Genomic DNA, 11,314 nt, shown 5'->3' with positions numbered 1-11,314 from the left:
CAGTCTGAAGGCACAAATTTTAATGTCCCTTGACGGTTTATGAAAATTCATCAAGTTGTTGAAGATGTAATTACATGATTATGCATGTATATTTATGACTGCAGCATCCTTACTGTTTAAATAACCTAGCAAAAAATGACTGATTACGGAAAATTGATGATTTAAAGTCTAACCTTATTTTGTCCCTTTTGGGGGTTTCACAGTCCATGGGTGTCTTTCCATTATTCATTTAAAGTAATTTTGATCTAAAAGTCAAATAAACCTGAAACACTGGTTGACCAGATGCCCATGCTGGTAACAATCATTTTCTTTTGAACCTCATAATTAACACATGTGACTACAAAATAGGTAGGTTCTGTGGTAAATTCAGTACACTCATGTGGATCTATGCCATATTACCTCGCATATGGAGCAAAATACCCCTAATCTTCCAGACAGTGCATTCATACCAATAGCTCACTAAACCAAAAAAAAGGGGAAAGCATTTCTGCAAATCACCCTGACACAAACACAAAATCTGCTGTACTGCGTCTTGTCTCCATCCAGACACTAATAACAGTAATACATGTGGTGTCTTGGACAGCAGGTTGTAGTTATATGTTTCCTCTGATAAAACATGAACTGAGCATGACTGCCAAACTCTACTTTCAGTGAAATGTCAAAAGAGGAAGGTGCAGGAATGTCACAGCTACTTGAGCTGTTGGAACAGGACATGACTCAGCCTGGAGCACTTTTTAAAACATAGTTTAAAACTACTTTACAGTTTCAACTCAATTCAGTTCAGATTTATTTATTTAGCATCAAATCATAATATAACACACCTTGAGGCCACTACTATTGTAAGGTAAAGACCCTACAATAATACCTAATGATTAAATGCATACTACTGTATAATCACACAGTGATTGAAACCTGCAGGCTCTTCCTCCTGAGAGTGAAGTGCTGTTAGAATACTGGATGTGGGTTTTATAATGGAAACCCAACTAGTCACGACTGATAGCTACCACTCCCTGAGCGTGGTTCTGCAAGTTTTATTCCTGTTAAAGTGAGTTTTTCCATCCCAGTGTTGCTAAGTGCTTGTTGAGCTTTCCTCTGTATTACTGTCAGTGTAAACCTCCTTGAAGTACAAAAATCTGATGGTCTCTGCCTTTTTCTTGCAGCCTGAAGATGGCCTTATCCACTTTTCTTTAGGAAAATACTTGGAATTAATTCCAACCTTTTACCAGGCTGATTTTTATAAAGAAATAACATTGATAATCCCTCTAAGCTGTATCTGTTCATGTTGTTGGAGGTGCGTTTCTATAAAAGACCAGGTTAAGGTAGTGTTGCCTTTTAAAGCTTTTACTCTGTTGTTCCTCAGGTCAAACAGGAAAGTTACTAATAATAAATAGAGCTGCATCATTGCTGCCATCAGTTATTCACTGTAAAGCTCAAAACCCTCCAGGCTACTGTAGAAAAGTTGTGATGCAAGAGGGTGTGGATAAACGAATTACTCACACAGAGGAATTTCCTCAGCTTGAAGTGTAGCTTCATGTTTATATGAGTGAATCGTGCCATTATCTCACGATTCAAAGGCTCGCCATCATTTGACATTTCATGTCATCAGCTCCCACACATCACTTCATTATATTTATTGACTCAGTATGTATTTTTAGCTCTTAAACTGAGGTGACTAACCTCAGTTTAAGAGGTTGCCCCATCCTGTTGTTGTTACTCCTGCTTTCTCCAATTTCCCTCCTCCCACTTCCAAGTTTCATCAAGTTTACTATTACATAAGCAGATGAAAGTCAGTGAATGAATTCACAAATCTGACACAAGGATTAATACAGGCAGTCTACTAAAAACAGTTATAATAAGAAAAAACCTTTGTAGTGTAGCCTGCCAGAAGCATCCAGAAATGTAGCATATTTAATCAACAAATATCTGGTTAAAGTCATTTAATCCAAAAAATGCAGTGTGAAAATCACCACTATGAGACTAACAATACAATATGAATAAAATAAGAAGCAAGAGACAAGCGTCAGTATGTTTTGTGCTTTTATTAGTAGAGTTTCATTTGTTTCCCAAAGCGTCCCTGAGTACAAGCAATACAAAAACCTGTCTGTTTATATCTGGTCTGGTGGCTTCTTTAAACATTAACATATGCCTGTTAGGCTTTTGAACACACACACACACACACACACACACACACACACACACACACACACACACACACACACACACACACACTCAAAGACTTACAAAAGTTATTAGGGATGTATGAAAAATCTAAGAGGTTTATTTAAAAGGCTGATGCAAGACTAACAAGAGAACTAAACAACAGTAGCATCTCATGCTAAAGTACATGGCAATGGCTGGGATAACAAACTGGAACTTAGGATAAACATGTAAGATTGATAAATGAGTGGGTAATCTGAAAATAAATAAACAATTTTCTCTCTTTAAATATTTTAAACCATTTTTCAGTGCAAATTTAAAACAATAACCACACACACACATTTTGTATGCTCAGTCTTTAAAGCTGATGAAATGAAATTACCCTTATGTGGAGCACCTGCCTCTTGAACCACAAAGAAACACTGAAACCCCAAACTGGATGGTTCAGGACGAACTGAGGGGCTTGCATAAGGGCACTTTAAGTTCCAGGATTAAAAATATAGAGCATACAACTGTTTAAATTTTAACCTTAACATCCACCAGGTTATCAGTGACCCATCTAGGGTTGGGATGCAATTAACATGCCCTTCAAATTATGGGGCCTCATTGAATATACGATAATACATCTGAAAGGCAAACTTGTCTCGATTCTGGAAATTAGCCTAATTAGCATGTGGCTAAAACCAAACCAAACACAACCCTAACCCTATAGAACACCAAGTTATATTAACTTAAAAAGTAAATGCATTAAGAATGAGACAATGATCACGTACACCAATTATTGGAGAAAAGCGCCAAAAAAGGACGTCTTGATCAGGTTGTAGCCATCTATGACTTTCACGCTCAAGAATTCTCCCTCTAACCGGTCAAAAAGCTGCCCCACAAACAAGGTCTGGTAGTCTTTTGACTCTTTTTGACACTTGACACTCTCCCAGGCATCCAGTTCTGTAGTGACTCTACCATATGCTTCACTCCAGCGCTGCAGCTGTATATGGAGTTTCCGGAATTCTGCCTTTTCCACATCATCATCACACCTTAAAGTAAACCTCAGGTAGATGAAGTAGATACCAGTCGTGGGAATCACAATGGCATTCTTCTCTTTGTCGTAGTTCATTTTCCCCCACATAGGAGTCCACGTGATGTAAGATCCATTAGTCTTGCCTGTAGACTCTGCAAGAGAGGATATCAGCCTGTGAGTCACTGAATCACTCACATCCTGAGATTCTTTTTTAATTTATTGTATTTGTATCCTTTTTGTTTTTCTTAAAAGTGTGCTCTTTTCACTTGCACTGAACGGGTTTGCATACAATTTTTGTTGTTCTTAAAGCATAATGACAATAAAGATTCGAATTCTGACAAAACACCACAACCTTTTCTATTGTGTTTCTATTTGTTTTGAGGCTCGTCTAGACTTTAAGTATTTTCCAGCTTTTCATGCTGCAGATTTTCAAGTACTTATGCACAGCTGGAGTCTCCCACTCAATCTATAGCTATAATTCTATAATCTATAATTGCGTGTAATTAAGGATTTGTTCATATCCCTCTGAGAGCTCTTTAATACCTCACACAGTTACCTATGAACACATGGAAAGCACAACATAGACAGTGTAAACTAACATGAGACACTTACGGAGATGAATTTTCTCTGTTTCCGCTTTCCTTTGAACAGTTTCTGCATGTGGAGCTAGACAGAAAAAGAGAGAAACTGAAATTAGTTGTTTTCCCTTGTTAAAAGATCTTTGAGAAAGTGTTTACATAAAGCAAACACAAGTGTGAGTGTGTTCTTTCGAGTACAGCTGAAGAGATTAGCCAAAAAAAGACTGGAGAGCAGAGCAGCTTGAAATAAATGCATTCCCAGTAACAACACATATAATCAAAAATAGAGTAAAAGACATGACATACCTTCAGGGCACCCTCTCTCTTGCTTTGAGTAGGCTGGAGTTTGGTCTTCTGCACTCTGTGAATAAAGGAGAATTAACTTTAATAAAACCTTGAGTCGTGTAGAGCTTTGCAGACATGGATGGTCTGTTTTTAAAAATTTGTATTCACACAAAAATTTGAAAATTTATGTCCAGCAACACAAAATTCATTAAACTATGTTGACCTGTAAGTAAAAGAGCCCACGGCAGGCTTGTGCTCGTAAAAATGAATTTTACTGACGAACATGTGTTTAACACTACAGTTAAAAAAACATTAATAAAAAATCAGCAACACACAGTTGTTGGAGCAAAACATGCATAACTGTCTGCCAAGAAGCTGAAATACTAGAAACTCGAATGCAGGGAGCACAAGAATCACAGGAATGTTGCTCAGAGGGATCGGGCGCAAATCAAAACAATCAGCTCTCGTGTTTTCAGTGATACCAGCCACAACTGTAAGTACAGTTTCCTTACCATTAAAATAAAATCTGTCATGAAGGGCTCACACACGGCAATCAACAATATAGCACCACAAAATAAAATACCACAATCTGGGCACATCTATCAATGTCTGTATGAGTGGACTTTATCAGACAAGTTAGACAGCACAATCGGTCCTAAATAAGTTTGTGATTTAAGTGCAATGCAAAAAAGCTTGATAGAATTACGGTAAACATTCCTGCTAAGGTAAGTCTGTCACATCACTGCTTCAGACAGACTAAAGCTCTCCAAGGAAAAAAGAACTCACCCCGTGTCTGCTCGATTTTCCATGCTGCCCTAAATTAGCACACGTGCTGTAAACAAACAGTGCAGCACAGCCGAGCAGAAGGAGCAGAGTGATAAGCCGGAGCCTCGCCTCCTGCCTCTTCATGTCCCGGCAGTGATTTATGAGGATCAGCACAGACTCGTCTGGGGTTACACTTATCAAAGCATCCCCGCAGGCAGCCCCAGCAGGTACGGTGGGTCCCATCACTCTCTGTCCCATAATGCCTTCACCAAGAGAGACTGGTCTAGGAATAAAGCTGCTTCTGACTGATACATGCACACACTCTTATAGCAGCTAAACGCCTACACCAAAAAAACTGGAATTACCTCATCTGTCTTTTCATGCAGATAGGAAGGGAGAGGAGAGAGAGTGAGGAGGAGCATACACCACTTCCCACACTGACCCACGTTCACTGGACTGGAGTCCGGTTAATGTGTGTCATGTGTTGCTCTTTACATTCAGCTTGTTTCCTCATCTGATTCCAACAAGTCAAAAGATTTTTTTTTCACATTTATGACTCAGCCTGTTGTGCTAAACAAGAGTCTCTCTTTGCCTAGACATGCAGTCGTAAAAGAAAAAAAGTCTGCCAATGTCTTTTTTAAGGCTGGAATTCATTCCAGTCCTTTGCCTACTCCAGTTTTCTGTTCATCGGTGGTTTAACAGATGTCTAAATGATACATAACTGTCAGATCTTAAAGAGATTAAACCGGATTAAAAAGTGAAAGTTTATTACATTACATCTAAAACAGATGTTTGTTTGGTTTTTTTTTTAATCTCATCTACAGAACAGGGTAGGGTTGCTCCTTTGTGTATACTTGTTTGCCTAATTGGAACATGAAAATGATGCCAAAATAAATTTATATGATTTAATAGGTAATGCCTTCTAGTCTATAAAAAAACTAAAACTAAACCCAACAAGTGGTTAAAAAGTCACAGATGATAAGTTGTTTTTTCATGGTTTTGCAAAGACTTTATGCAGTCTATGTTATCAGACAGATAAATAACACACAGACATCAAGATTAAAAAGGCTTATATTTCAAATGTGAAAGTCTAGATCACCCCATTTCAAAAGGGCACTTTTAAAAAATTTTCAAACCTAACTGGTTCTGGGTAGAGTTTGGGTTTTGATAGCATCCACTATTTGATAAGCTGCTTTTAAAGGCTACTGCAAAGACTGAATACAACCTGATTACACGTCCAAATGATTCATAACCATCTATGCTAAAATGAGTTTCACTTTGGTTCACAAGTAACAAGTGAAGGAAGGCCCAGGAGGTAGAGTAGGTTATTTATTAATTGGAAAGTTGATGATTCAGTCAGCATAAATGTCCTTGGCTACTGAACCCTGGGTTGTCCCAGATATGTGTGTGTGTGTGTTACGCAAGGTGCTCAGGCATTAAATAAAAAGCATTGCACTGATATGTTTGTTGTTGGGTGAATGAGGCTGTTAGTAATGATTATTTAGAAAAGTACTCTAACTACCAGTCCACAGACCACACTGTTTAAAAAATGCAAACACACACGCCTTTTTCAAAGCTCTCAACATCTGCTTTGTCATTAGTGACCCTCTTAGGGTTAGGATTTAGTTAGTGTCCACTGCTGTTTATACAATTTTTGGAACAGAGAGCTGAAAATGTCTTTACAGAATGAAAAATGAAAAAGCAAACTGAAAAAAAAACCCCATAAAGATGATGCAACAAAAGACAGTCATAATATGGATCCGTTCCAAATGCTCTCTTGCTGTCTTTTCAGGCTATTGAAGACTTGAATTCATTGTGTTCATCCACTGAGAAGCTTCCTGTTGAGTAGACGTCTAACAGGGGTCTAAAGGGATCCTTACCATCTTTGCTAAAAATGATTTCAGTTTGATTCAAAAGTTATCTATGAGTCCTCCTAAGTCATTATCTCAGACATCTCATATGCAGGTTGGTGCATACCTGCCCAAACATCAAACCACCAACAGGTCGGTCGATTGGATAACCTTAGGCCTTGTGTCACGATTAGCAGAGCGGACTCAGGCGCAGACCACAAGTTCCTTCAAACCAAAAGTGAATTTATTTACAGTGTTCTCCACAGTGAAATATATACAACGGTGTCTGGGGAAAAGGGGCCGGGGTTCCAGGGTCCGGGAGTGAAAGGGGCAGGAGTCCAGGGAGGGGAGATTTCCATACAGCTCTCGCAAACACACACAGCTCCTCTTCTTTCCTCAACCACTCTTGCTCACGTTCAATCACAGTGCACCGGGAAACGGGTCCGGGGGGAATCTATATACAGACAGAGAAACAGTTAGTCTCCTGGTTCAGACGTACTCACGAGCAAAACTTTGCAGAGTGCAGGGCGACTGACGCTGATGGCTCAACGATCCAGCGACGAGTAGAGCAGACTCGCCATCTTAAGTAGGACTCTAATTCTGGTAATCAGCGGCAGGTGTGCTGATCATCCCCAGGTGCGTGGGCCAGAGGCGGGAGCCCATACTGAGCTCCGCCTCGGCAGGGAAAAGAGAGAGAGGGAGAGGACGAGAAAGAAAGAGAGAGCAGGTGCAAGAGAAGAGAATAAACAACACACATAGCGCCTGACTGTTGTCAGCCGGCGAGGTACGGGGACCATGACACCTTGGCAATCATATGAACTGTACTTCTGCATTCCACCCATGTGTGGCTTGATCTAAGTCATAGTAATGACACAGTTACGCTGGTATTGCCTGAAGGGAGCTGCCTCTCCTGGAAAATACTGTGTTCTGCCACACCCCGAAATTCTTTAGGATTTGTTTGTTTTAAAAAACTGTGAGGGTAGCGTTTGTGTTCAGTTATTATGCACCTCTCAGGGACTTTTGCTGCTTGTTGTAACTGTTGTAATTGTTATGCTATGACTCTAATAGAAGCCTGGGTGTTAAGAGACTAAATATATCTATGATACAGGGACTCCTGGGTAGTTTAAGGGGTTTTTTCACCACAAAACAATATCTAATGGTTTAGTGGTGCAGCTATGAGAGTAAGCTACCTCTGTAAAACGGGCGTATCTTTGAGTAAATTTGTTAATTTTCTCTTTTTTGTTAGGTGTTACTATTAACTGACTGTTAAAATGCTCAAATTAGGTTTTTTATGGACCTAATCTGGGTTAGTTTGAGAAATTATTAGTTATAATTTTTATTTAATTATTAGTCTTAGCAGATGCTGTTTGGGAGACATGGGGCCTTGTGTTGTAGTATCTGTCATGATATGCCTGTGTCATATATCCAGATTCACCTTACAGGTGACATAATTTGAAACTTCAAATGTGGACGAGATTAGGAACAAATGTTCAGTATTATTGTGAGAGGAGAGGATAGAGTGACACTAGCTCCCACAAAATACCTCCCTGCCCAAGAATAGCACTGGACTAGATTACTCTAAGGGTGCTTTCATGTCTGCAGTTGAAATTGAACTCTCTCTTGTTTTCTCTCTTGGTGCAGCTGGTTAGTGCAAGTGTGAACAGAGTAATCTCACTCAGGTATGGACCAAAACAACCGCCCTGAGACCCTTTGGAGGTGGTAGTCTTGGTGCATTTCCAGATGAACTCCACAGTGCTTTGTTTATGGTCTGAATGTGATCTGAGCCCGATCTGAACCAGATGTGTAAAGGTCTGCAGGACAAGCAACAAGCTGTGCAATGAACATAAACTCTGTTCTCCAACAGTCCAGAACACAGCACCTTCTTCCTGTGTTTCCTTTTGTTGCTGCTGCCCCAGACACAGACTGAATATTCTCACATGGCTTGAAGAGACGGATTTCGGTTTTTCTTGGGCTACGTCCACACGTACCTGGGTATTTTTGAAAACGCAGATTTTTCTATGCGTTTGCACCTTTCGTCCACACGTAAACAGCGTTTTCGGTCACTGACAACGGAGATTTTTAAAAACGCCTGCCAGGGTGGACATTTTCAAAAACTCCGGTTTTGCATTTACGTGTGGACGAGGAAATCGGAGAAAACGCAGCGTCAAAGGTGTGCGCCTTTTTTAACATCACACTGTGCGCCACGTTATTGTTTCGGTGAAATGAATTTCTACAATACTGTTACTGTTAATTTTACTCTCTGCAGTGTTTAAATGCTTACATATACACACACAGTTACTGTCCCTCCACACATAGGACTCGGTTCTGCTTCTATGACCCATCTTTGTTTACTATTTCCCACCGAGGCTTCTAGACTTCTGATTGGCCAACATTTCTACACGGTTAGGAATATATTGCCACCTGTTGCTTTGGCATGCTCCTAGCAGCGTTTTCCTTCATTTCTGCGTTTACGTGTGGACGGGATTATTTTTTTAAACGAAAATGGAAAGTCTCCGTTTTCAAAAATACCCGTGTACGTGTGGACGTAGCCTTGGCTTCTTGGAAAAGCTACAAGTTTACAAACTCATCAACTGACAGTAAACAAACTATAGGCATGAATGTTACAGTTCCGAACAGCACCCAACAGGAAGATAGGCCCACTAGGGAAGTAACTTGAGTACATTTAAAGCCTTACTTTGTGGCGGACCACCAGGTGGCTCCACTCACACCCAAGTTGAAAGGAAGTGCTGGGGTGGAGATTTTGGCGCTTGCTGTATGTGAAGTTGGAGAGTGAGTTAATAAAGTTGGAGTGAGACACTGAGACCTCTCATGTCGTTATTACATACCTCCACATTGGTGACCCCTGTGGCGAACATGCTAAGGCTCGAAGACGAAGCCAGCTCTGGCCTGGGAGCATCAGCTGGCGCCGGACTTCCACCTCCGCCGATGGCTGCGTTTGCTGTGGCGCTTAAATTGCCGGATTTTTGGCTTCATGACCCTCCTTCATGGTTCGTGCACGTAGAAGCTCAGTTTGCTCTTCGTGGAGTTTCAGCCGACGATACTAAATACCACCATGTGGTGGCCTCACTTGACCCGCTGTCAACCCGCCGCGTGATGACTCTCCTCCGGGACCCCCCAGCCCAAGGCAAGTACACCGCCCTCAAGGCGCTGCTGCTGCGGCGTTACTCCCTCTCTGATGCTGAGCGAGCCGAGAAACTCCTTTCCCTCGCGGGCTTGGGCGACGGCACAGCTCTCGAGCTCATGGAGAGCATGCTGTCCTTACTGGGCGCGGATGACGGAGGATTCCTCTTCACCCACCTCTTTCTCCGACAGCTGCCGGTTCCTGTGCGCGCTGGCCTTGCCAACTCCCCGCTATTGGCCACGAAAGATTACCGCTCCCTTGCGGAAGAGGCGGATCGCATCCTCCTGGCTACCAGAAGTTTTGGCGTCCAGGCGATTGTCCTGGATTCACCAGCCGTTTCCCCCGCCCCCTCACCGATGCTCCAGGGGCCCTCCGACTCGTCCACGGTGGCTGGAATCGCTGCACGGCGGCACCGCGGAAAAGGGCTTTGTTTTTATCATCAGCGTTTTGGAGCGAAGGCACGGCGCTGTCTCCCGCCTTGCAGTTTCCAGACCCAGGGAAACGGGCATGCCAGCGCTCTGTAGCAGCCGCGACCGCTGGCAACAAGGAAAGGCTGCTTTTCATAGAGGACTCACGCTCGGGGAGGCGTTTCCTGGTGGACTCCGGCTCACAGAAGAGCCTTCTTCCCCCGGCTGGCTCGGACAGGCTAGCTGAGGGCTGCGGGCCATTGCTGACTGCGGCTAATGGCTCCCCCATCACAACCTTCGGTGAAAGGTTGGTGACTGTTTGCTTTCATGACCGTGACTTTCAGTGGAACTTTGTTGTTGCTGCTAGCTCTGTGCCTATAATAGGCGCTGATTTTCTTTGTGCTCACGGACTGCTGGTTGATGTTGCTAACAGACGTTTAATTGATGCTGTGTCATTTTCCTCATTACCCTGTTTGACTCGGGGTGCCCAGCCCGTGGTGCATGCTAACTCAGTAGATTCGAGTGACGCTTTTCAGTGTTTGCTTTCTGAGTTTCCCTCACTCACTGTCCCCACTTTCTCGAGCACTGTGACGAAGCACGGGGTGGAGCATTACATAACTACAGTAGGGCCCCCGGTGTTTGTGCGCGCGCGCCGCCTCGACCCTGCCAAACTGGCTGTAGCTCGGGAAGAGTTTGCCACCATGGAGCGCCTGGGCATCGTGCAGCGTTCGAATAGTGCCTGGGCTTCCCCGTTACACATGGTGCCCAAATCTGACGGTCGGTGGCGACCTTGTGGGGATTTCCGCCGTCTCAATAACGTCACAGAGAACGATCGTTATCCCATTCCCCACATCCAAGATTTTTCCGCCCATCTTGCGGGGACCTCGGTTTTTTCGAAGATCGATTTGGTACGGGGATATCACCAGGTTCCCGTGCGTGCGGAGGATGTCCCCAAAACCGCCGTCATTACACCTTTTGGACTTTTCGAGTTTCTGCGCATGCCTTTTGGCCTGAAAGGTGCCGCCCAAACCTTCCAGCGGTTGATGGACTCGGTCTTGCGCGGGCTGCCCTTTGTTTTTGTATATCTTGATGATATACTGGTGGCCAGCGGC

At 42.8% G+C, this 11,314-nt stretch overlaps 1 protein-coding gene and 1 long non-coding RNA gene across 2 annotated transcripts; both read right to left on the bottom strand.

The window, feature by feature from the left end:
- Positions 1-2,024: 2,024 nt before the first annotated feature.
- LOC102075609 (uncharacterized) lies at positions 2,025-5,216 on the bottom strand. The gene is made up of 4 exons (XM_005470553.4): positions 4,825-5,216; positions 4,060-4,114; positions 3,788-3,841; positions 2,025-3,327 (listed from the first exon to the last, which is right to left on the bottom strand). Exons 1-4 carry the CDS (start codon positions 5,059-5,061, stop codon positions 2,936-2,938), a joined length of 738 nt encoding a protein of 245 aa, XP_005470610.1. The 5' UTR covers positions 5,062-5,216; the 3' UTR covers positions 2,025-2,935.
- A 1,774-nt stretch (positions 5,217-6,990) lies between these two features.
- LOC109203032 (uncharacterized) lies at positions 6,991-8,657 on the bottom strand. Its single transcript, XR_002063001.2, has 2 exons — positions 7,190-8,657; positions 6,991-7,107 (listed from the first exon to the last, which is right to left on the bottom strand). It is a non-coding gene; the product is annotated as an uncharacterized LOC109203032 (long non-coding RNA).
- Between the last annotated feature and the right edge of the window lie 2,657 nt (positions 8,658-11,314).

The sequence above is a fragment of the Oreochromis niloticus genome, linkage group LG7 (genome assembly GCF_001858045.2).
Source record: "Oreochromis niloticus isolate F11D_XX linkage group LG7, O_niloticus_UMD_NMBU, whole genome shotgun sequence".
Classification (NCBI taxonomy): domain Eukaryota; kingdom Metazoa; phylum Chordata; class Actinopteri; order Cichliformes; family Cichlidae; genus Oreochromis; species Oreochromis niloticus.
This window is presented reverse-complemented; position numbering and strand designations above follow the sequence as displayed.